Source organism: Rhododendron vialii, chromosome 5a, assembly GCF_030253575.1.
Source record: "Rhododendron vialii isolate Sample 1 chromosome 5a, ASM3025357v1".
In the NCBI taxonomy this organism is placed as follows: domain Eukaryota; kingdom Viridiplantae; phylum Streptophyta; class Magnoliopsida; order Ericales; family Ericaceae; genus Rhododendron; species Rhododendron vialii.
This window is the reverse complement of record NC_080561.1, coordinates 38,776,113-38,802,975: the sequence shown is the minus strand read 5'-3', so window position 1 is coordinate 38,802,975 and position 26,863 is coordinate 38,776,113. Positions and strand designations below refer to the sequence as shown.

Below are 26,863 nucleotides of genomic sequence, written 5' to 3'. Positions count from 1 at the left end.
TGTCAACTTTGTTGGGATATATGTTTTCTAGAAGTGATGCATCCTTTTTCTTTCCCTTGCCCGATGTTTTCTTTCGAGTTTTGAATAAAATTTCTTTTTTGCCAACCAAAAAAAAATACTCTTAATTATGCAGCAACGGGAGGGGAGGGTTTTGCCCTTCGTAGATGTTTCCTCCTCCGTAGTGATGCATTTTCTCACTTTCTATATCCGCTCCATTTCAATGAGGTTTTTTTTTTCTCAATCTCATCAAATCAGAGTTTTTTTTTTGTGGTATTCCCTCTTTTCTTTTCTCTTGGCTTCCCCATTCGTCACTGAGGTGCTGGTTGAAATTCTCACATTAATGGTGATGATGGTTCTCTAACGAGAAGGAAGGCATTGATGGTGGTGGGTCAAATGACACATAAGATCGATTGGCTTGGCAATCGATTTCACTACTGCTTTAGGAGTGCGAATAGAGCAGCCCATTATTTGGCTAGCATAAATAGTAATGGTCTGGGTGTATGTACGTACCTGTGTTCGCTTTCAACATAGTTATAGACCTGGACATGTAGCCTAACTTAATTTACACTTAATCTTTCTCTTTGCATTTTTACGAACAAAATGCAACAAATACTAATGGACTCCAATTGAACAGCACTACCCCCTTATCCAAATTCTTACTTTCGCCGCTGAAGATGGGCGTAAGTTGGTCTGAACAATGCCAATAAAAAATGAAATTTGCTGGCTTGAACAACTTAAGTTGTTAAAAAATTGTACGTGGTTTCAAATGTCTAAAAGTTGTTATTATATGTTAGGCAGCTCGTTAATTTACTTTATTTTTTCCTCAACGACAAAGGGTTTAGATTTGACTTTTCCGAAAACCAAATATTCTCACATCTCTGATTATTTTTGCCAAGTACAAGGGGGGCTTTTTTTGCTCTTCTCTTGTACGTAATAAATTAAACGAAACGAGAATATTATTATATTAATTAGCCTAGAGAGTTTTTTTTTTTAAATAATTATTAATGGTAGAGCTTATTGATCTGGCAATGTTATCTTATTAATTTGTTTGTTTATCAGGATTATCTCTGCACGTTCCATCTTTTTCCTTGTAATTAATTAGAGAATCATAGACTTCTCTTTATTGATGTTAATTTTTTATCTTTAAAAAAATGTATTAATTGCTTCTTTTCTGGTCTTCATCTTTTGATGTTTTGGCTTCAAGTTTCTGTCCAAATTAAAGTCATACACTAACCAATATATAAAATAGGACTTCCGTGTAGTCCTAATTTGGATTTTGGTTTTCTTGTAGTCTTACGCGTGTTTTTTGTTGGTTTCTATAGATGAGATTTGAACCGTTGGATTGCCGAACGGACGGCATTCGAGCCGTGCAGCACGGGCACCAACCCCCAATCCTGTTTGGATTCAGGGTTTCTGTGTTTTTGCATACATCCCAAACTTCATGTTGATTGGTTGGCGTCTTGCCTCCCTGGCTTTCGGGTCTTGGGTGGCGCTTGTCTTGTCGTTGTGCCCCTTGCTTCGTTAATTAATCTTTGTTTTCTTCTTTCAAAGATTAATAACTTTCTTTTGCCAATTAAAAATAAATAACTAGGACTTCCGCGTAAAATCGTAGAGGAATCAGCTACCATGTTTCCGCACTTCCGATGGCCTGAAGCAAGAAATGCAGGTAAAAATTGCAGATTATGAGAAATTCTTACACAAATTCTGTGCGCATACACATTAATGGTGCATAGGTCCACACGTACCCCGAAGACCGTCTGATGCTCACGAAGCCCTCTTAATGATCCGTTTGCGCATTGATAGTCACCCACACAACATACTAGTGACCTCAGAAGGTCTTTGATCAACTCTCACCCGTGTGCTAATAATTTTTTGTGCGCGGATGGTGTACACGGCTTTACATACCCACCTCATGAAGTCTTTGATAAACTCTCACATATACGTGCGCTAATAATTTTTTGTGTGCGGACAGTATACACGCACGGCTTTACATACGTACCTTGATGCTAATTGGACCATCGATATTGATCCTTTTTTTTTTAATGAACACGGCCTAATCTATTGGGGGAAATTGCGGCGTCCTCACCGTGTAACTTGAGCTAATCAATATTGAATGAACTTAGACGCATTTAAAAACTTAATAAGCGTGTGAATGATGATTTGATGAGTCATCAAACTATATATTATGATTTAAGATCGACCAACTTTGTACCCTTTATATTTGATCAATGAATATATTCATGTAGGTCTAACGAGATTGGGTCCCCGAATAATTCGATATGTTGCGTCCGCTACCAAGTTATAAATAGTAGTAATTTTTCATACACCAATGATAACCACCCGGAACAATGAATTAATACTGATAAACAAAAGTAAAAATAATCAATGGATTTGCTTTGACTCAACCATTGGATCGCATGAATTAAACAATCAATTAAAGGAAAATTAGGGTACTGATTAATTGAGTGTTAAAAGTGGTTGTGGATGTAGACATACGTAGCTACGTACGTACTGTAGGCGGAACTACCCTTAGGCTTAAGAGGGCCAGCCTCCCGCGTAGTTTCGGGTTTTTTCTTTTAATATTAATATTAGTGGTTTTTCATTTGTTAATTAAGAACGCGTAGCTATTGTGTTTTGTATTGGGTGTTATTTAGACATTTAAATACTTTAAGAATGTGTTTGCTTTGGATCCCAAATCCAACCCCTCTCTCTGCGCAAGGTCTCTCATAAATTTTTCATTCAATTATTAACCTCATTTCTCTTCCTATATATCTCTTTTCACTCGTTACCCAAAAGAACTACCTCAAAACCAAAACCAAACAAACTATATCCTTGTAATTTCAAAATCTAGTTGCTCAAAGTTCTGTCCCCATACTTACCAAAATCCCGGTTCTGTCTCTGCGTACTGTAGTATTTAATGATAGTTGACCACCAACAGTTTTTCTTAAATAACACTTCACTTTTTGTTTTATTTTCTCACATGATCAAGACACAAAGTAAAGTGCTAATAGCTAAAATTGGAGTGTCAAAATCAATTCCATTTTACGAATAAAATGCAACAAATACTAATGGACTGATCTAATCGAACAGCGCTGCCCGGCCCCTTATTCAAATTCTTACTCTTGCCGTTGAAAATACGCGTAAGCTGGCTGAACAACTTAAGTTGTTAACAAACTATACGCGGTTTGAAAAGATCTAAAAGTTGTTATATGTTAGGTAGCTCATTAATTTACTTTAATGTTACTTCAACGACAACGAGAGTAACGAGATATACATTAAGGCTGGTCTAATTGCCTTGGCCTTCAAGAGAATCTCCCTTGAATTTCAACTACCTTGACTTTCCCGAAAACTACTAATATTCTCTCTCTCTCTCTCTCTCTCTCTCTCTCTCTCTCTCTCTCTCTCTCTCTCTCTCTCTCTCTCTCTCTCTCTCTCTCTCTCTCTCTCATCCGATTAATTTTGCAAGTCCACGGGGGGCTATCTTTTCTCTTCTCTTGTACGTAATAAAAGGAGAATATTATACATGAATTAGGATAGAGAGTTTTTTTTTTTTTGGTAAGTATCAATGGTAGAGCTTATTTAAAAGCTACCCAGTTGCACATCTGACAATGTTATCTTATTAATTTTCTTGTTTATCAGGATTATCTCTGCACGTTCCATCGATCTGTTTCCTTGTAATTAATTAGAGAATCATTGACTTTTGTTTATTGATGTTAATTTTTTTATCTTAAAAAATTCCTTAATTGCATCTTTTTTGGTCTTGATCTTGATTTATTGGCTTTCAAGTTTCTGTTCTAATTAAAGTCGTACACTCACCAATCTAAAATGGGACTTCCGTGTACTCCTAATTTGGTTTTTTGGTTTTCTATGTAATCTTATGCGTGTTTTTTGTTGGTTTCTAAGGATTGTAGGGTACGTCATACGTGTTTGGATTTTAGGTTTCGGTGTTTTTTTCATACGTCCTTGATGATTGATTGGCGCCTTGTCTTCTTGACTTTCGGGTCATGGGTGGCGCTTGTCTTGTCGTTATGCCCTTGGTTCGTTAATTAATTAATTAATCTTTGTTTTCTTGTTTCAAATATTATTTTCTTTCTTTTGCCAATCAAAAACAAATAAGACTTCCGTGTAAAATTGTATAGGAATTAGCTACTATGTTTCCTCACTTCCGATAGCCTGAAACAAGAAATGCTTGGTAAAAAATTGCAGTCTATGAGAAATTATTACACAAAGTCTGTGATACGTTGGCCCTCAATGTATCATTATCAAGTTAATAAAATATTTTGTTTTGCCTATATCAAGAAAATAATAATTTGTCCCCACTCTTATAATGTGATTTGCGTAATGTAAAGTGTTAGTATACAAGATGGTATCAAATGTGTCAATAATGTGTGATAACTGATCTAGCATTCTTATCATTTTCTGCATATAAACTATATGAGCAAATAGAGTCAGTTTTCTCCTTCTCCCTTTTGATAATAGGGTGTCTGATGAGATTTGAATCGTTGGATTGCCAAACGGATGAATCCATAAACTAGGAAATTAACTTGCCTTGTTCGGATTCAAATTTAAGTTTTTTTGAGTTTGGTTTTTGGGATAATGAGTGGAGAGAATGGAGAGAGAAATTAAGGTAACAATTTGAGACAGGAGTAATGAGTAGAGAAAGATAAAGAGAAATGAGAACAATGATTGGAGATAGGAGTAATGGGGGTGGAGAGGGAAATGAGAATAATGATTGAAAGTTTGGGTAATGAGTATTTTTTGAGATGAAATTTTTTTTTCAAGTTTCAATCCAAACAATAATAATTCTAGCGAATCTTGACCAAAAATAAAAAATTCCTAGATTTCTAGATTAATTAGAATATTGACCTGCATCATTCTCCCCAGCTTGAAAAAACTTGTCCTCGAATTTATATAGTTGAATTTGCCGAAACTTATCCGCATCAAGCTTGTATGTACTTCAAATTGATTTTTCCCAATCCAAATTGTAAACAAGAGTTTGAAAAGTGTGGAGAAATAATTTTCATCAGTAAAACAAATCTACCTTCCTCCCGGATCGAAACACAAGGACTCTTCCGTGTAGTGTTTTTAATAAACTCCCAAAATGAATCAATAAATTCATTACTTTACTCAACTTCACCATTTTCAAGCATTGTAACTTCTTCTTTTGCAATATTTTTTGATTTCTTTTTGCAATATTAGTGTAGTGATGGTCAACCTCACAACTAGTGACCTCTGGAATTCTTGTATCAAGTGCTAATAATTTTTGTGCACGGATAGTCTACACGGCTTCACGTACCCTGACGTTAATTGGACCCCACTAATAAAACATAAGACATGTAATCGATATTGATCCATTTTTTTAATGTGCCAGGCCTAATCTACCGGGGAAAATCGCGAAGCCCTTACCGTGTAACTTGAGCTAATCGATATTGAATGAATTCAGACGCATTTAAAAGCTTAATAAGCATGTGAATGACGTGTCATTATTTAACTTTATAATTTATATATTAAGATCGACCAACTTTGCACCCTTTCTATCCGATATTAGATTCCATGAATTATTCGATATATTGCGTCCGATACCAAGTTATATATATTAGTAATTTTTGATACACCCATGATAACCACCCGGAACAAGTAACAATGACAAATTAACAAAAGTAGTAAAAAATAATTAATGGATTTGCTTTTGACTAAACCATGTGGATCACACGAATCAAATTAACAAACAATTAAGAGAAAATGATGGTACATTGGTACTGGTTAATGTAGTGTTGAAGTGGTTGTGGATGTAGACATACGTAGTTATGTACCACCGATAATTTTTTCTTCTTAAATAAAAAAGACCAAGTGGTACATACAGGGGCGGAGCTGTGTATGGGAGGGCCAGGGTGGCAACAGCCCCCGACTTTGGACTTTCTTTCTTTTTTAATTTAGTTTAGCATGCGTGCGAGTTTCTTTTTCGACAAGACAAATCATATTTACTACTACTACTAATCCAGGGAAAAGGGGATGAGACTCGTGGGGTTTGAACCCTCACCTAATGCGAGTATAAGACGTCCACCACTTGACTGTACTTAGTCCATTTGCCACATGCGAACTGAAAAAACACTCCCGATTTTAAAAAATGGAATAACGTACGCTCTCATAGTCACTTTAAAATTTTTCTTTTTAAGACAAAACAGTAACACCACATTTTTTTACTTTAATAGTCAGGAATTTTTTTTAGTATACTTAATTAAATTCTGAACTCTATTTTTTATACACTTAATAAATAATCAAAAGTTTATTTTTATCACATTTTTTTCTTTTCTTAGTTCGGCCCCTCCCAGGTACAAATCCTGGCACTGCCGCTGGGCACATATATGTGGTTAGTTAAATCTCCACCTATTTTTTCCACGCCAAAAGAAATTTTCTTGTATGATCGATCAATACAGTAACCACTCGATGATCTAACATTCGCTGTGAGAAGGCATAACATGTTACAGTTGGGGGACACCGTAAGAGGGGATATACTAAAATTTTCCAAGAAAAAAAAATGAAAATACAATTGAGAATCCTCTAGCTAGGCACGAGCAATCTACTAGCCACTAGGATTGATGGGATTATTTTCCTTATCAATGATGGATGCTTAATTACTTTTCCTTGGTTGGTAGAACTATTGTATTGAATTAGTTTACAAACCTAATTAAAATAAAAAGATGATCAATAATTGACATATTAGCTTAAGCTTTAAAAAAATTAATTTATGAAGTTACTCTCATTGGACCTGAGATGTTAGATTTGTGAAGCTGCTACAAAGCTTAGGCTTTGTTTGGAACTTATGGAAAAGAAAAAAAAATTTTAAAAAAAATTCCTTCCATTGTTTGGTTGGAAGAGAAAGAGAGATGAAAATATAATTTTTAAGTTCAATAAATAGTAAATTTTCCTTCCCATTTTCCTTCCGTTTTCTTTCTTTTTTTTAGGTTCCAAACAGATACTTAAAGCTTAGAAAAGTGAGCTGGGCTAGAGTTATTACTTATTCTTAATGGGCTGGGTTGAGGTTGGACATTGCAGATCCATCATGAATTCATGGTGACCATACAAAGCATTCCCTTTTGACACCTAGGCCCCACTCCTCTAAGCCTTTTGGGGTTTTTTTTTTCTTGTTTTATATTTATTTATTTAAAAAAATTCGTGTTTGTTAGCTTCGCGTAAAATTTTTTACGAATTATTGATTCTTGAGGAATCGAAAAAGTAAAACAATTTTACTTTCACCCAAATATTTTTGAAAATATCCAAACTGGGCTTTTAGGGCTTTTCTTGGATATTTCCAAAGAAGTTTGGATAAATGTCATAATTTTTTACTTTTCAATAAGTCACAAAAAAAAATGCAAATTAACAAACTTTAAAAAAAATTGAATAAGAACAAAATAAAAAATAAAAACCCAGAAAGCTAAGGAGAATAACACCCTAATGTTGACAACAACACCCTCAACAATCAAGCAACACAAAAACAATGGCCAAACCCCAGAAAACAAAAGTCTCAAAACAAAAACAAAAAAAATCTCATATAAGAAAAAAAAAATGCATCTGTTTTCTTTTTATCAGCAAAAGAGATTTTATAAATCTTTGAAAAGGATTACAAAGATTTAAAGAATCTTAGGCACACTGGAATAAGCCATCCGAGAACCAAACCTAAAGGAAGACTTTGCTATAAAAAATAATAATATGCATCTGATATGTGCCAATCAGCACACAACTTCTTTTTAGCATAGGCATCTAACATTATTATTGGATAATGAACTACAAGCTTGAGTTGCGTAAATCATTTAGTCACAGGATGAAATAAAATTGGGTAATTTCACTTGCCAACAGCTGAGGATCTAACAATGGGGTAGATCTGGTGGAGGAGGAGGCAAAGAAGTCGACGGCCTGGGCCCGTTCTCGACAACAAAAGCAGTCGCGAGCCCCCACGGCAAATGTGTATCCAAGTGACAATGCATAAACCATACACCTGCACTCACCATCAAAATTTCAAAACCTATGAATAAGTACACATTTAATATTGTTCAAAAACAAAAAAAGTACCCATTTTGCAATCCATACACGCTTATTTTCTTGTAATTGATCAATTAAAAATAAGTAAAATAAGGGTAAAATCTTTTGGTAGTGAATTACTTATCAGTTGTTATTTTTAAGTAATTTTTTTTTATCATCTGTTATTTTTAAGTATATTCAGTAAAAACAAACACTCTGCCAACTCTCCTGCAAATTTATTAAGATGTTAGGTAAGGACTAGCACTAATCACTTATTCTGCTCAACAAAATTATTGTATGTCTCTCTATAAAGTTTAAAGAGATTTCAACTATTAGCCCTTGTTCGCTATCTTTAAAATTACTTTTAATTTCATTTACAAGGGTTATTTTGTGGGAATTTACACACTTTTTCTTTGAATTTGACTTTTCAAGGAGAGCAAAACATCCCAAAATAAAACGGTAAGCAAACAAAATGAAATTCGGGGCGGTATTATATACAAAAAGTAAAAAGTTACGGAAACTAAACTAGTCTAAAGATCCAATAGCAAAATCGTACCTGGATTATCTGCCGTAAATCTAATGACGGCCCACCCTCCTACAGAAACTGCGATTGTATTGCGTTTCTGTGGATTGACGAGATTGAACATTTTGGGCCCGGTTGTGGCATCGTAATTGCCAAACCCTTGGGCCAAAACATAGAAGTTGAACCCGTGCAAATGTATCGGGTGGCTCGCCACCCCCACCAACGCCGTGTTCTGAAGCACAATCTGAACCGTAGAATTAAACTTCAGTTTCATAACCTTTGTCGACTTCGATGTCATCACAAGTGAGGTATTGAAACTGATGCTTGAATCCGTGTAGTTAAACACCAACGGTGGATTTTTAGGGAAATCGGTGGTGTAGATCCCATCAATGCTTGCGACCATAATGTGTATTGCAATAGGAATACCCCAAGCGTAGGGCTAGGTCGGTTGAAAGCATAATAATACCCGGAAGTCCGGGGTCAAATCCACAGGGAGCGCATCCATATACTTGCTTCGGAGATTGGCTAACGTAGAGAATGTTTGGCGTTAGGACCGCCAACCAGAATTTGGCGTTGAGACGGCCAACTGATCGATTTAGAAGGTGGCTACTTAACCTAACTACGGCTTTTAACTGGAGATTAAACTAAAAGCTAAGTTTAGGGATAATCAACACCCGTAACGTAAGGATGAACTCGATTCTTCTCTTCTTAAAAACGGTGTTAAACATGACCCGGGCTCTTTTGATTCATTTTGACAAACACAAAGAGGGACATAGCTCTAGGTATCAAATGTGGCACGAGGATCAACCCTTGCCTACATTCGATCCAAGAGAGTAACACCTCGAAGTTTTGATTCGTAAAATAAGTCATGATCATGTTTAAGCTGGAAAACAAGAATTTTCAAGAAAAGAACGAGCTCACCTCTGGTTACGGGATGTTAATCATCCCATAACCCAGCCTTGCTACACTACTCACGCATGACGACAGGAGAAATGGTATGCATTAGGATTTGGATGAGAGAACTCGAAGTCATGCTGAAAACAGAAATAACGACTAAATTAATAAGGATCCCAATGGAACTTACAACATTAATGGAAGAAATCACCCTCCAAATCCCCAAATCAATGCTCCATTTATGAGGGAGAAAAGAGTTGGTGAGAAGAGGCGGTAGAGAGAGAAGGAGCTCAGTTCTCCTCTATAATAAATGACCTAAAAACGTGCAAAAGGGATATTTATAGCACCCCTTTAAAGTTACAAAAGAAAAAGAAAAAGAAAATAGAAAACTGCAAAATCTGGGGATCCCTACCGGTAGGCATTGATCTCCTACCGGTAGAACGGCTTCGAGCAAGAAGGGGCACACTGAATCAGACTGACTTCCTACCGGTAGGCATTGATCTCCTACCGGTAGAACTTGGGTGGTGCAATTTGTGACCTTTCTGATCAAGGTTTGTACCGGTAGGCTCGACCTCCCTACCGGTAGGAATGGCTTTTCTACGAAATTAGATCAGCTTCTTCAGGACTTCTCCAAACTTTCCGGGGCTTCGACAGAGCTCCATTGGACTCCGCTATCGCTCCGTTTATACCCCATGGGTCCCCGAAGACCGAGAGATCAGCTCATGGCGTAAAATCCGCCTTATAAAAGAAAAGAGCCTGCAAACACCATAAAAAGCAACCTTTGCGCAATATCAATCAAAAACATAGAGTTATGCGCGCGCGCGAATCAAAATGAGCGAGATAAGCCCAAATATAACCACAATTGTGGGCTTATCACACCCCCCTACTTGGATTCTGCTAGTCCCTAGCAGAAAATGTGCACTACGGAAGCAACAACCAAATCTCCCCAACACAACAAGGTACGAAACATATGCTTGAACTTCAATATAGCAAGACTCAGACTAATTTTTCTCAAAAGTGTGCATCAATCATCACAAAAACAGGCCATGAACCCTATTCAACAACTCTCATGCAAGCGAACCACGTGAGGGGGAAAGCACGACCGAGCTTTGATTCCAGCACTCACAAGGGCAACACTCAAAAGCTCACAAGTCCGAACGAAGCGATGGCTATGCAAACATATCCCATGTTCAGAAACCAAAGGGCAGTGCGATAACGGAAACAAAAGAGTTACGCATGCAAACAAAGAAATGCTCGACAGGGAATTGAAGCTAAAAATGCAAAGTTTATTGAATTACAGAACAAGACAAAACTAAAGTAATGAAAAATTCCAACAATGCATTGCAAAAAGCACACCAGTGCACTCGAAATCAACTAAGGACTTTGTGGCTTATAACGAGTTAACGGAAACGAAAAACAGGTTAAACAAAGTGATTCCTGGTCTATGCTAGCTTGGTAAATTACCCATGACAGGAACCACAGCCTAGGCTACCCGGACCACCAGACCTCTGACAAACAACAATAACGAACAGAAAATAAACGACTGACTCAATAAACGAAGACTTGACTCAACCACCGACTCGACAGAAACTACGTCTAACACCTGCATCCTTCAAACACAACCAAACAGACTACCATCACTGAGCTCCCGGGCCAAAGGTACGCTCAAAATCCATCGGGTCAAGCTGCTGCTCCAACTCACGGATCTCATCCTCACCAAGTTCCTCCTCTTGGTACTCCGGGCTACGATGCTCCCCAATAGCGCGATCCGTTGCCAACTCAGCTGGGGGCTCATACCTCCTCCCCGATTGTTCGGCCATCACCTCATAATAAAAATTTGCCTTATGATCCGCCCTTCTTTGGTCCTCCTGAATTTCAGCCGCACAGCACAACAGCTTAGACAGGAGCTTCTTCAAATTTGACCCTCTTTTCTGAGGATTAGAACCTGAGGGGGCTTCGGAAGGGCCAGCTTGAGGACCTGCATGGCCTTGCCCTTGGGATTGGGCTTGAGCTAAGGCACGGGCTTCACGAGCCCTTGTCACATTAGTCTTGCTCTTATGCTCCGAAGTAGCGTTGATAATGCCCGGTGAGCTAGGGTCAAGCTTTTGGTTATCCAGGCGGAGACCGTGGGCTAGGCAAAACTGGGTGATCATAGCAGGAAACGGAAAATTTAACCCCCTCTTGAATGAATGCTTGAATTGCACCAATTGATCAAAAATCCATTTAGCATAGTCCATGGTCTCGTCCGGATTCATAAACACATACAACAATTCAAGTTCCAAATCTCCCGGTGTCTTCTCCGTCCCACGGGGATAAAGGTTGTAATGCAGGACCTTGTTCATGGTCCTATACTCATCTTTCAAATCACCTCCCGCCGCCCCGAGAACACCCCCCTCAAAAACCTCAGCATAAACTACAGTCATATCAATATCCTCCTCATCAGGTCGAGGATATGTGATGGTCTCAGCCGCCGGTCGTTCATAACCCAGGTATTCGGCAATGGTTTCCGGGGTTATTATCATGTCAACCCCTCCAACTGTGGTCTCAATTTCAGAATTCTCAATGTCATATTTCATACGTGAAAAGAAATCGACAACCCAGTTCTTAACGTAGCCCCTAACCTCCTTAAAGAAATGCTGCATACCTTTTTCCCGGATGATGCCAATGTACCTATTCTCCGCCAAACTATGCTCGCAAACTTGCCGCTCGCATGTGACTTTCCGCCCCTTAAGAGTGGCCACCCACTCCATGTGTTTCTTCCTCTCTCCCTCCTCTTTTCTTTTCTTCCTGCGTTCCTCCCCTTGCTCTTTCGACGGCCCACTGTCCCTCTTACGCGTACCCAAATCAACTCTCTTGCCGGATCGATCCCGAGAATACATCGCATCAGACATGGCAATTGGCAGGGATTTTCGAATCTAGGGCTAGGAAGTTTGAGAAATTGGGGATTACAGGACAAATGGGGGAATGATTATGACAGATTAGGGAGGAGAGAAGATGAGAGAATGGAAATTGGGGTGTTAATTTCGTGGGTTTCTAGGGAAAATTTCGAGTGGAGGGTGAGAGAGTTACCCTGGGTACATGCAATGGAGAGAGAGATGGATCCTGGAGTTTGAGAATGGGGAGAGTGTTTGGGATTAATGAAGATTGGTGGAGTTTGGAAGGGTTAGGGGTGGATTTCCATGGGTTTTGAAGAGGAGGAGAGGAGATGAGAAAATGGGTAACCGTCGGTTTGAAAAGGGGAGGGAGAGAAAGAGTTGGGTTTTAACACAAATGAACCGACGCCCCCTTTTATATTTTTTTTTTTTTTCTGGAAATCAGCCGACCTACCGGTAGGCACTGACCCCCTACCGGTAGAACTTTGTTGAACCGTGTGTGGACTTCCTTTCCTACCGGTATAAACTTATACCCTACCGGTAGAACCTCTGTTCCTACCGGTATAACATGATTCTCTACCGGTAGAACTGCTGTTGAAATTTCAGACGGCCCTTCTGATTACTGTTTATACCGGTAGGCTCGACCTCCCTACCGGTAGAAATTCTGGAAATCTGAAAGTTGCAGATTGACTCCCCAATGCAATTCTTCACCTCCAATCATCACCAACCACACCCAACATACACAAGTGCAACCCCAACTGCCCAATCACCAACAGGATTCCTAGGCTTTTCAAAAAAAAATTGGAATCGGACACAGCTCAATTATGGATCAAGAGTGACAATATGTGGTTTATTCACAAAAACAATGCCTTGCATCATCTTTCAAACACACCTTAGCCTCATTTGCAATGCACAATCGGAATAAAAATTACCAAAGTATGTACAAGAGAAGATGAAATCCTACTCTAAGGGTATGAAAAACAAAAGAAACATGGGATATGACAGAAATGATTCTCCGCCCTACATGCTCAACCGACTCAAATGCACTTAAAGATTTGTTCCACACGGTTCATGGCATGTTAACGAGAAGAGTTGCACAAATTACGAGAGATGTAATCACATCGAAGTTCTTGCTACATACGGAACCACAACGAGCATATGCTAAGTAACTTAGAACAAGGGGAGATTTCACAAAATTTTTTTTTTTACCATGTTCAAAAATTCTAAGTAAAAGCAATTAAAACAAATAGAAATGCAAGAATAATAAAAACCCCCCCCAACTTAAAATGAGCAGCGCCCTCGATGCAAAGAGATAGAAAATAAGGGAAGTGAGAACAAAAATGTACCGACGGGGTGGAATGTCAACCACCCGATACCTCGACCAAGTTGGAGGATTTTACGTCAATGCCACCGTTCGTCATCGGAACTGCTTCCAAGGCCCACTCTTTCGGCCCCGCCATCGGAACCATAGCTAGTCGCACAGAGCCATTGCCGGAGCTTTCTTTGGGCTTACAACCGCGACACATAGTCGCACCCATGCTTAGGGCTCCTGAATGCCTCACTCACCCCGGATTTTAGACCCAAACTACCAAGGCTGGTGCGGTAGCGTGTTACCCTGCAAAAGACTTAAGAACCAACTACCTAATAGGAGACAAACGACATTAGAACCGCCGGCTCTTGATAGCCCGGCACAAAAATCAATATGCACAAGTATTTAAATCCACCGAATCGTCACGTGATTAAACGGGTACTACTTTTCTGCCTATGGTTCGCGGAAGGTGTCGCAAAACAAAATAGACGACACCCTAAGCGAAACACAGGTGGCTATACCGGACCACAAAAGATATGCCCTTACTAACCGGAGCTGGGAACACGAACCTTGTTTGAATAGCGGCGTGCGAAGCTATAAACCCAAGTCAATGATGGGTACCTCCGAAAAGGCCGGGCCTGCCAGACAATTAAGTCCAGGAGTACGCAAAAGCTCCCCGTGAAAACATTGTTTCGAAAGTTAAACTAATGGACCATCCACATAAACCGGAGCGATCAAATCCTCCGTGATTTCATTACTTGCAAAATTTTCCAAAAACGGCTTAAGTCGCTGGCCGTTAACCTTGAAAACATTTCCATTCAAAGGGTTGACAACTTCAATTGCCCCATGGGGGAAAATGGTTTGTACGACATAAGGACCAACCCAACGGGACCGCAACTTGCCCGGAAAAAGATGAAGTTTTGAATTGTAAAGAAGAACTTTCTGACCAACATCAAAATTTTTCCGTTGAATGTTCTTATCATGGAAATCCTTCACCTTGGATTTGTAAATATCCGTATTATCATATGCATCCCGCCGGATTTCCTCCAGTTCATTAAGTTGAAGTTTGCGTTGCGCGCCAGCGGCGGGCAATCGAAAATTTAAAGCTTTGATGGCCCAATAGGCCTTATACTCCAACTCCACCGGAAGGTGGCATGCCTTACCGTATACAAGCCGATAAGGCGAAGCGCCTAAAACGGTCTTATATGCGGTACGGTATGCCCATAAGGCATCGGTCAGACGGAGTGACCAATCCTTACGATTTGGATTAACAGTTTTTTCTAGAATGCGTTTTACCTCACGGTTTGCAAGCTCGGCTTGGCCATTGGTCTGAGGGTGGTATGCGGTGGACACCTTGTGCGTGATCCCATATTTCTTCATGAGCGCTTCGAAAGGCCGATTACAAAAATGAGAACCTTGATCGCTTATAATGGCCTTTGGTGTGCCAAACCGAGACAAAATGTTCTCCTTGAGAAATTCCAGCACCACCTTGTGATCGCTGGTCTTAGTCGGGATGGCCTCCACCCATTTAGAGACATAGTCCACCGCAAGGAGAATGTAGAGAAACCCATACGACATGGGGAATGGCCCCATGAAATCAATCCCCCAGCAATCAAACACTTCAACGATAAGGATATTGGTGAGGGGCATCATATTCCTCCGAGTCACCGCACCCAATTTCTGACAAGCCTCACAAGTTCGACAAAAGGAGTATGCATCCTTGTGAAGTGTGGGCCAGTAAAAACCACATTGTAGCACCTTGGCAATGGTCTTGGTATGGGAAAAATGGCCACCACACTCCTTGGAATGGCAAAACTGCAAGATCCCTCGTTGATCCTCCTCCGGAACACAACGCCGGATAATGAGGTCCGGGCAAAATTTAAAAAGATAAGGGTCATCAAAGCCGAATCTTTTCACCTCTATGAGAAATCGCTTCTTATCTTGTGCACTCCAGTGGCTAGGAAGTTGCCCGGTTACAAGGTAGTTGACAATATCGGCGTACCAAGGGCTCGGAGAAACAGCAAACAGTTGCTCATCGGGAAATGTGTCGGCAATTGGGAGATAGGCCTTACGGTCGTCAAACTCAAGCCGAGACAGATGGTCGGCTACCACATTCTCCACGCCTTTCTTGTCTTTGATAGAGAGATTGAATTCCTGAAGCAACAAAATCCATCGGATTAACCGAGCCTTTGCATCCTGCTTGGCAAAGAGGTACTTGAGGGCTGCATGATCCGTGAAAACGGTGATGGGAGTGCCCACCAAGTATGATCGAAATTTATCCAAAGCGAAGACGACGGCGAGCAACTCCTTTTCAGTAGTCGAATAGTTCATTTGCGCGTCATTCAGCGTTTTGCTTGCATAGGAAATGACATAAGGATGCTTATCCTTTCTTTGGCCAAGAACGGCTCCCACAGCATAATCACTTGCATCGCACATCAACTCAAACGGGAGTTCCCAATCTGGAGTTCGCACAATTGGAGGAGAAGTAAGGCTCGACTTCAGTTTTTGAAAAGCCTCATTGCAAGCGCTGGTCCATTCGAAAGGAGCATCTTTAGAGAGAAGATGACACAAGGGACGCGATATGGCGGAGAAATCCTTAATGAACCGCCGGTAGAACCCTGCATGGCCTAGGAAGGATCGGATATCTTTCACGCACTTGGGCGTTGGAAGATTGGCAATCAAGTCGATTTTCGCTTTGTCCACCTCTATGCCTTTTTGCGATACAATATGCCCCAATACAATGCCTTGTGTAACCATGAAATGACATTTCTCCCAATTAAGCACAAGATTTTTCTCCTCACATCTCTTCAACACCTTGTCCAAATTCGATAAGCAATCCTCGAAAGAGTCCCCGAAGACCGAGAAATCATCCATGAAGACTTCGACAATGCGCTCCACCATATCACTGAATATACCCAACATACAACGGGCAAAAGTGCCCGGAGCATTGCACAATCCAAACGGCATCCGCCTATACGCAAACGTCCCATAGGGGCAAGTGAAGGTAGTCTTTTCCTGATCATCCAGAGAGACCGCGACTTGGTTGTACCCCGAATAGCCATCGAGAAAACAATAGAAAGCATGACCGGCAACACGCTCGAGGATTTGGTCAATAAACGGGAGAGGGAAATGATCCTTGCGAGTGCATGAGTTGAGCTTCCTATAATCAATGCAAACTCGCCAACCTGTGGGGACCCGCGTGGGCACTAGTTCATTAGCGGCATTGGCTACCACCGTGACTCCAGATTTCTTCGGAACAACTTGGATCGGGCTAACCCATTTGCTGTCAGCGATAGGATAGATAATGCCAACGTCTAACAATTTCAAGACCTCTGCTTTGACCACCTCTTTCATAATGGGATTTAGGCGGCGTTGGGGTTGACGGGAAGGTTTGATGTCGTCCTCAAGATAAATATGGTGAGTGCATACAGAAGGATCAATTCCTTGGATATCAGCAATAGACCACCCAATAGCTACACGACGCCGCTTCAAGACCTCTAAGAGTCGTGATTCTTGATGCGCATTCAATGAAGAAGAAATCACCACGGGAAACGTGGCATCGGGTCCAAGGAAAGCATACTTGAGAGTATCGGGCAAAACTTTTAACTCAAGTTTTGGAAATTGCACGCTTGAAGGGAGACTCTTGTTCGCTAAAGGCGGTAGCGCTTCAAATTTTTGGGACCAAACAGCCGTCTCACACACATCTTCCACGTCGAGCAAAGAATACAGGTCCTCCACCCCCGGTGAATCTAGAAATGTCACCTCATCAGCGGTAAGGCCAACTTCCGATGAATCCTTGTATAAGGAGGTATCAACGTGCTCTTGAACCAAAGAATCGATAAGATTGACTTCATGAATGCACTCGTCATCCCCCATTTGGCTTCCGATATTGAACACATTCACCTCCATCCTCATGTTGCCGAAAGTGAGGTTTAGCAAACCACTTCGACAATGGATAACGGCGTTGGAAGTGGCCAAGAATGGACGCCCAAGAATAACCGGAGTCGACGTTGACACTTGAGAGGAGGGCACAGGGCATGTATCCAACACGATAAAATCCACCGGATAGATGAAGTTATCTACCTGCACGAGTACGTCCTCCACCATCCCTCGGGGGACACGAATGCTTCTGTCGGCCAATTGAAGGGTTACTGATGTCGGCCTCATCTCCCCCAATCCAAGTTGCTCATAAACGGCATATGGAAGCAAGTTAACACTAGCCCCCAAATCAAGGAGAGCTTTCTCGATCTTTGTGCCGCCAATTGTAATGGAAATGGTAGGACAACCCGGATCTTTATACTTTGGAACCACGTTGGTTTGAATAATCGAACTCACTTGCTCTGTCAATAACACCCTTTTGTGAACATTTAACTTACGCTTCTGAGTGCACAAGTCTTTGAGAAATTTGGCATAAGTAGGGATTTGCTTGACCGCATCCACCAACGGAATATTGATCCTCACTTGCTTGAAAAGCTCATAGATCTCAGAGTTGTTGGCATGGGCCGGAGCTTTCAAACGTTGGGGAAACGGAGCCGGGATTTGAGGAATGGAAGCCTTGGGTTCTTCTGCCGGAGATTCTGCCGGTTGCTCACCAACGGGAGAAGGCTCCGAGGTTGGTGAGTCAATACAAACATCCGGCGCTTGCACAACGATTGGTGTAACCCGGGGCTTGCTCGGCTTGGGGAGAACGGCCGTATCAACTTCCTTGCCACTCCGCAGTGTTATAATAGACTTGGCTTGCTCGGGACTAGGCACCGAAGAGCTACCCAGAAAATGAGTTCCGTTTGGATTTGCTTGAGGTTGAGTCGGAAGCTTCCCCTTTTCTTGTTGAAGAACCCCCACCGTGTTAGTCAACTTTGCCATTTGATTCTTGATTTCCCCGAGCGTTTCTTTGGTTTGCTCGTTGAGGGAGGTTTGACTTTGCATAAAAGATGACATAATATCCTCCAAGGATCGCTTGTGAGGTTGAAATTGGTTTGGCCCTTGCGGAGGTCCCGCCGGTGCAAACCCCGGTGGTTGTTGATGCTGAGAAAACCTCGGCGCTCCTTGAGATTGAGAAGGCCGGAAAGCTTGGTGTTGTTGAGGCGGTGGAACCTGTGGAGGTCCGGGAGTTTGAGAGTCGCTCCACCGAAAATTAGGATGCATCTTCCACCCCGGATTGAAAGTTTGAGAATAAGGGTCAAACCGTTGATTAACGGCGTTGACCTCCGATGGCCCGGTTCCTTGGAGAATATCCTTGACGGCGGGGAGCATTTGACAATCCCCCGTAGCATGACCTGCAACTTCACACAAAACACAAATGTTTTCCGCCTTGGCCACAGAGGCCACCCCAGCAACCTTATTAAGTTGTAAAGTTTCAATTTGGCGGGAAAGCTGGGCGACCTTGTGGGCTAGCTCATTTTGCTCATTTAATTGAAATTTACCAGGATTGCTCGGAGCCGGATTAAACACATTCTTTTCAGAGGGGTCGGAGCAATCCCAGTTTTGAGTTTTTTCTGCCAATTCCTCAAAATAGTCCCACGCCGCGTCAGGGGTTTTTGCCATAACTCCACCGGCACACATGCTATCCATAAGGTGTCGAGTACTTTGAAAACATCCCTTCAACAAGTATTCGACCTTTTGAAAAGTTGGGAGGCCATGATGTGGGATGGAGTTTAGCAAATCCTTGTACCTCTCCCAATATTGGTAAAATGATTCCCCCTCTTTTTGTTTAAACGTTTGGATTTGGTGCATGAGTTCCTTTGTGAGATGAGGGGGAAAAAATTTCATGTAAAAGGCCTTTGATAAATCCGCCCAGTTTGCCAAGGATTGGGGACGCATGTTATTCAACCAAATCTTGGCCTTGTCTTTTACTGAAAATGGGAAGAGTTTAAGCTTTGCGGACTCAAGTTGAGCAGGCGTGGACACTATGGTGGATACCAACTCCTCGAATGCCCGCATATGAGTGTACGGGCATTCTTTGTCTTTGCCATAGAAAGATGGCATCATGTTAATGTGATGCATTTTCACGGTGAAAGTATTGGCCTCGGTTGCGGCCGGAAGGACTATAGTGGGCCTCGGAGTAGAACGGGCCGGATTCATGTAGTCACTCATAGTCCTTTCGGGCACAAACGGTGGCATTTCGCCTTCACCGTTTCCAGCCATTCTTTCTCGAGGAGGGGTTAGGTCTAAAAAAGGAGTTCGTGGAGGTGATGGTGTCCTCGCTCGTACCCGACGAGGTGTTTTGGGTCGAGGAGGAGAAAAAGATCTATGAAGCCTTTTGGAAGTTGGGCTTCGAAAGGCTCCACGATGACCACCACGCATACACTTGAAAAACCTTTCTCGAGAAACAATGGACAGCAAGAGTAAAGTAAAAGGACAAGAGGGGCTATGCCGCCTCCTCGATACGAACAGCACTAAAAGAAGAGGTGATTTGTAGTTACTCTAGCTTCGTTACACCTCACGTTTGAGAGACTCAGGTTAGAGGTATCCACTAGATTAATTACAAATCACACAAAGTAAAAATTAACGAGATACTTACAATGGGTTGGCGAACCTCCAGAAATAAGCTATAAAAGAAAGCGATCCCCGGCAACGGCGCCAAAAATGCTTGCGACCATAATGTGTATTGCAATAGGAATACCCCAAGCGTAGGGCTAGGTCGGTTGAAAGCATAATAATACCCGGAAGTCCGGGGTCAAATCCACAGGGAGCGCATCCATATACTTGCTTCGGAGATTGGCTAACGTAGAGAATGTTTGGCGTTAGGACCGCCAACCAGAATTTGGCGTTGAGACGGCCAACTGATCGATTTAGAAGGTGGCTACTTAACCTAACTACGGCTTTTAACTGGAGATTAAACTAAAAGCTAAGTTTAGGGATAATCAACACCCGTAACGTAAGGATGAACTCGATTCTTCTCTTCTTAAAAACGGTGTTAAACATGACCCGGGCTCTTTTGATTCATTTTGACAAACACAAAGAGGGACATAGCTCTAGGTATCAAATGTGGCACGAGGATCAACCCTTGCCTACATTCGATCCAAGAGAGTAACACCTCGAAGTTTTGATTCGTAAAATAAGTCATGATCATGTTTAAGCTGGAAAACAAGAATTTTCAAGAAAAGAACGAGCTCACCTCTGGTTACGGGATGTTAATCATCCCATAACCCAGCCTTGCTACACTACTCACGCATGACGACAGGAGAAATGGTATGCATTAGGATTTGGATGAGAGAACTCGAAGTCATGCTGAAAACAGAAATAACGACTAAATTAATAAGGATCCCAATGGAACTTACAACATTAATGGAAGAAATCACCCTCCAAATCCCCAAATCAATGCTCCATTTATGAGGGAGAAAAGAGTTGGTGAGAAGAGGCGGTAGAGAGAGAAGGAGCTCAGTTCTCCTCTATAATAAATGACCTAAAAACGTGCAAAAGGGATATTTATAGCACCCCTTTAAAGTTACAAAAGAAAAAGAAAAAGAAAATAGAAAACTGCAAAATCTGGGGATCCCTACCGGTAGGCATTGATCTCCTACCGGTAGAACGGCTTCGAGCAAGAAGGGGCACACTGAATCAGACTGACTTCCTACCGGTAGGCATTGATCTCCTACCGGTAGAACTTGGGTGGTGCAATTTGTGACCTTTCTGATCAAGGTTTGTACCGGTAGGCTCGACCTCCCTACCGGTAGGAATGGCTTTTCTACGAAATTAGATCAGCTTCTTCAGGACTTCTCCAAACTTTCCGGGGCTTCGACAGAGCTCCATTGGACTCCGCTATCGCTCCGTTTATACCCCATGGGTCCCCGAAGACCGAGAGATCAGCTCATGGCGTAAAATCCGCCTTATAAAAGAAAAGAGCCTGCAAACACCATAAAAAGCAACCTTTGCGCAATATCAATCAAAAACATAGAGTTATGCGCGCGCGCGAATCAAAATGAGCGAGATAAGCCCAAATATAACCACAATTGTGGGCTTATCAATCAACATTGTGGAAAAACGCCTGTAACATTGATAACTTGGTAGGGAGCTCGAAAGATGCGTTGTTCATGCTCGCAGCCATTTGTTGCCCTAAAAGACCCTTACAAGTCTTGTTCACTCCGCAAGGGGCCAGGCCCAAGCCTTCCGTCACGAACATGTGCTCATCGATTTTGAGCGGAACCGGAGCCCAATAAGGACCATTCACGAGACTCGTCAGATTTGAATAGAATCTGAAGGCCGTAGGAGTGTCGTTGAAGGCGGGTAGGGTCGGCATTACGGGGGTTGATGGTGTGGCATAGTCATACGTAATGATCCCGGTGGTGGTTACATCTCCCGCGCCGCCATAGGCGTGTGCTGCCATGTAATAGGAAGCTTGTGGTTGGTCAGCGGTGAGTAGTGCGTCGACTGTCTGACCGGGAGCTATGACGATGACGTCGGTGACCATTGGGTGGGTGTAACTGGCATCGACAGCGACGACTGTCATTGTGTGGTTGGCTATCTTGAAGAAGAGTTGGTTATTGAGTGCAGCGTTAATGATACGCAAGAGATATGTTTCCCCATGTACAACCTTCAGCTTATATGTGTCTAAGGAGAGAAAAACAATCATACGTTCAAAACGTGAGGGATTTCCAATAATACAAAGATTAGTCGGTTTGTTGACATTTTTAATTTGCCTCTTTGGAATATTTTCTCTTTCAACCAAAGTAGTCACTGTATTCTGTCCGTAAATTATTTGTGGTTAATATCACTCACCTCGTGATGAGCAATTATATAAATCACCAGGCTGACCATTGATGGTGAAAGCATTGGAACTGTTAGGAAAACCCCCGACGGCTAGTGCTTGGTTCTCGACATCAATAACATTAGCATTCCACCACTCTCCTGCAATCACAATTTAATGGATCTTACTATTAAATCTACAAATATTTTCTTGCAATCTTAAGGTATTTATTTGAGGTATAAACCTTTTATACTGCTAATACTTAATTTTGATTCTATAGCCATAAAGGTTACACAGACGGAACAATGCTACATAGACTTGTATGCACAGAGATGTTCGGAATTATTCGATTCACGCGATCGAACACCTTATTATTTTGTGGTCCTAAGTACATCACACGGCTGCAGTATCTATAGCTATAGAAATCTGTGCATTTAGATCGAACACCTTATTATTTTGGGGTCCTAATTACATCAAACGGCTGCAGTATCCATAGCTATAGAAATCTGTGCATTTAGACTTTCTGATTTTTCTATACTAAACATGAGTTATATCAAAAAGGTATTGCTTAATAGACTAGTTGATTACTATGTATCTCAACCATAATGAATGTATTAACTATAAAGCTTAATAAAATTTGGTGGGTATCAGAAGGGTTAATTTGGAATGTACCCAAAAGAATTGGAAATTCTTTGCAAGGTTTTGGGAACGGATATGAGTGACCCTTTCTCGGATGGATGATTAGCGCCCCATATACAGTTGCGCGAAGCCATTCGACATGAGCGTGCCACCAGAGGGTGCCTTCTTGTCCGGTGATGGTGAATTTGTATTTGTAATTATTTCCAGGGAGTATCGGACATTGAGTTACATAAACAGGCCCATCAGCCCATCCACTTCGTAGCTGGAAAATTCCGTGCCTACACGAATATCGTGACATGGAATTAATAGGTTAATCCCATTGAACAAACTGTGGACTCGCGGATAAAAAAAACTGTGGACTCTGAATAAAAAATAGATAAATAAGGTAATTCCAATAAACTTTTACAGAGGTTAATTGTTTGGGTGCATGTGCATTGGGGTAGCTAGCTAGTCCAATGCACACACCTTTTTCCCGACCCTTCCACGGCCATCGATGATGGCCATACCGACCTTGCACCGACAGTTAAGCGGGCCTCACTACAGATTTTACAAGGAAAATTCGAGTCGTTCAACAATTTTAAAAAAAATTCGAGTGGCCTCGGGAAAATTCAGCTCAGTTTGATGTGTGTCACTCAGTGTACGTGTTTGATCCAATTTTTTTTTATTTTTCGTTTAGATTACAGCTTTCTGTAATCTGAATGCAAAATGAAAAGATTGAATCGAGTATCTACACATATCGGATTGACTTGATTTTTCATGAGCCCACTCAATTTTTTTTTAATTATTGGATAGCTCAAATTTTTTGTGCGAGATCCGTAGAGGGCTCTACGTGACCATCAGTGTGAGCTCAGTATTGCCACCATCGGTGAGCATAGCATTTTCCCTTAATAAATTCGACCAACCCAAAGTGACGTTAGAGTGCCTTTCAGGCGAAAATCTTCCAGCGAACCTTGAAGTGTAAATCCACCCAAAATCAACCAAGATCAGACCCATATCAAAACACCAACCAACTCCCAAAAATTAGCTCTAGCAAGTATGGGTGCCGATCGAGCCAAATAAGTGAAGCATAGTATTGTTCAGGCTTGGTTCAATTCCATATTACATGTGCTCAAACTTGAAAATTTTTAAAGACTAATTGTTTAGCTTGGCTTACATTTGAAATTTTGTATTTATGATAAGTTTGGCTTGCCTCGTAGAATATGAAAATCAATCTCAAGCTTTTAAGCTTAGCTTAAGCTTGTGAAGTTTCAAACTCTCAAACTTGAGCTTAAGTTCCAAATTTGCATATCTCACATAGGAATATTCATATCTAGATGCAATGTACTATAAACTGGTGAAAATATTTATTTGATAGGTCGACACAAATTTGTGAAATTTATGGAATGATCCATTTGTTCACATGCTTATCGAGCCAAACACTCATTTATTTAAGCTTGGCTTGAATTCATTGACAAACAAAAAAATGTAATTGAGTTTGGCATATACTTTTTTTAAACGATCAAGTTAAGCCCAAAGTTGAGCTTGGCCAGCTTACATGCGTCTGGACTAATTCCTAGTCATTCAATGCCACAATCCAAGAACGGCCGGGGGCCATTAAAATCCAAAACAAAGCACCGTATAGACTGGTACTACAAATTAAGGAAGTTTAGACCTAAAATGGATCAAAGCTCCAAGTTTCGGGCTAAGTCTAGGTTAATTAATTATGACTATTGACTTTTGGCTCTTTTTTTCTGTTCTAAGTTCTTGTTAGTTTTTCGTCAAATTTTTTCTTTTGAATTTTTCACTTTCGATCAATTTTTTTTACTTTTCTTATTCTTCTTGTTCAGATCAGTTGAACAAGCTAGTGGATAGTTCAATTGCAAAACTAACTCTGAATTATAACGTTATCTTAAAGTGGTTGGACAATTATAACATATTGTTAAAAAATTTACTAGCTAGTGTAGTATATTATACATGTCTATGCATGTGTCTAAGAAAGATATTCAAACAGCCAGTTGACTATAAATATTCAAATACCAGCTGGATATATATGGTAAATTAATTAATTTACAGTTAAGGTTGGTCTAATAATTCAAAAACTAACGTGGGAGTTGTATATCATAGTAGACTTGTAATACATACCAATGAATGGTAAGATTGTAGGGAGATTTATTGAAGACATGAACGACGAGTGTGTCACCCTCATGAACCTTTATAGTTGGGCCGGGAAAGTCTCCGTTCACAGCAGTGATGACTTGCTGGTGGCACAGCCGGTTGATAGTTAAATTTTGCACCTGAAAAAAAAAATTATAAGAAACATACTGTTTTGGACATTACATCCCCAAGTTGGACAAAACATGCATGCATAAATGCATAATACGCACATACGTACGCGTATGTATTTGTGTAGTGTGTAGTAAATTTGGAGAAAACAAAAGTACTACTCGCTCCCAGAGACTCTTGTGGAAATTTGAGATTCTTTGACAAATTGCGACAATAAATATAATTTGAGATTCATATAATGTGCGCTCTGCACGGAGATGCAATAGACGAATTTACCCAAAACCATGCATGCATCCATGAATTTGGTATTTTTCCCATCTCACGAAGAACTAAAAACGAAGAATGAGGGAATGAGAAACTACGAAAACGAAAAACCAAGGGATTCATATTGTTTTTGACAAAGATTTAAACTCACATGAAAAGAATGCTCCACGATTTCGGCAGAGGCCACTGAAGAATAAGCCAAAAGGGCTAAATTAGCAAATGCCAACAACATAGGACGAGCCATATATGGGAAATCAGTATGAAATAAGCAAAAGAACAATCTTGTATGCCAAAGTCAAACCAGGAGAGGTGTTCAAATATATAGAGGTTGTAGCTAGGTAGCTAGAAAAGCCTAATGGGGTTTGACAAGGACTTTGGGTTTGAATTTGTTAATTAGAAATTAATTACTCCATCGGTTCCATTTTGTTTGTTCATTTCGTTATTTGCATCGTTCTTTAAACGCTTATATGTCCTAATCTATAATATTTTTTATAATTTTGAAAACTTTGTATTACAGACCCCGATCAAAAACTATCAAACAATGTACATATTGCACATTTTAGAAAATTCTTATTGGAAGATATAAGCGATTGAAAACTGACACAAATATCAAAAAAGAACAAACAAAATGGGACGAAGGAAGTACTATCTAATAGAACAGATTCAGATCGACTAGGGAGCCTGCTGTGGTTGGAGGATAATGGCAAATTAATTAATGTATTTCATGTTATGACAGAGTGTAGGGTACAATTTGGGATCATGAATTTTGTATTGAGATGAATGATCATGTTCTAAATACTTTGTTTTGATTCTGATATGGATGCACAAATCGTGTACACCATGATTACATTTGACTGTATTAAAAAAGTGTAAGCATTTTCAAGTTGTCTAGGTTGTTAATTGTTGGGTTTCAAGAAAAAAATAAAGATTGTTAATTAAAGTCACTTAAGTGGTAGGTAGCTTGTTAATTTACTTTTTTTGAAAAGCGTCAATCCAGTACACAATGGAGAAGCCCGAAGGCAATACAGATTACATCACAAAATAGGATTGAACCAAAACTAACACAAGCTAGACGCAAGTACATGCCAAAAGGACACCACTACTCTTGACACCCTTGCTGGAGCAGGCCTGCAACTCGATTGCCGAACTAAAAGCCAGTCATCTTAGTGATCGTAGAAGTCCCAAAGGACAATAGTCTAATCCCAAAGCTACGCTCAAGTCTACTTGTTAAGTAATTGTCTTGGCCTTCAAAAGAAAACTCCCTTGAAAACTCTGGCCTAGTTTGGCAATATAAGCTGAGTGACTCATTTTTTGGTCTTTATTCAAATTTTTTTCGCATTTGTAAGTTTTTCGTCGACCTTTTGAGGATTATTACTTCGTCATGACAATAGGAA

General features: G+C 40.7%; 2 protein-coding genes and 1 non-coding gene across 3 annotated transcripts in view; 1 reads left to right on the top strand and 2 right to left on the bottom strand.

Moving 5' to 3' along the window:
- LOC131326586 (laccase-7-like) overlaps positions 1-25,710 on the bottom strand; it is a 35,179-nt gene extending 9,469 nt beyond the window's left edge. Inside the window, exon 1 of the mRNA XM_058359419.1 lies at positions 25,693-25,710. Within this exon, the coding sequence (XP_058215402.1) occupies positions 25,693-25,701 (9 nt within the window). The 5' untranslated portion in view covers positions 25,702-25,710. The remainder of the gene's footprint in view (positions 1-25,692) is intronic.
- LOC131326583 (laccase-7-like) overlaps positions 1-25,747 on the bottom strand; it is a 49,185-nt gene extending 23,438 nt beyond the window's left edge. The window contains exons 1-2 of the mRNA XM_058359416.1: positions 25,621-25,747; positions 25,065-25,216 (exon numbers count right to left, since the gene is read on the bottom strand). Coding sequence (XP_058215399.1) covers positions 25,065-25,216; positions 25,621-25,713 — 245 coding nt within the window. The 5' untranslated portion in view covers positions 25,714-25,747. The remainder of the gene's footprint in view (positions 1-25,064; positions 25,217-25,620) is intronic.
- On the top strand, positions 19,251-19,357 carry LOC131328099 (small nucleolar RNA R71). The gene has a single exon (XR_009200381.1). It is a non-coding gene; the product is annotated as a small nucleolar RNA R71 (small nucleolar RNA).
- Positions 25,748-26,863: the final 1,116 nt, after the last annotated feature.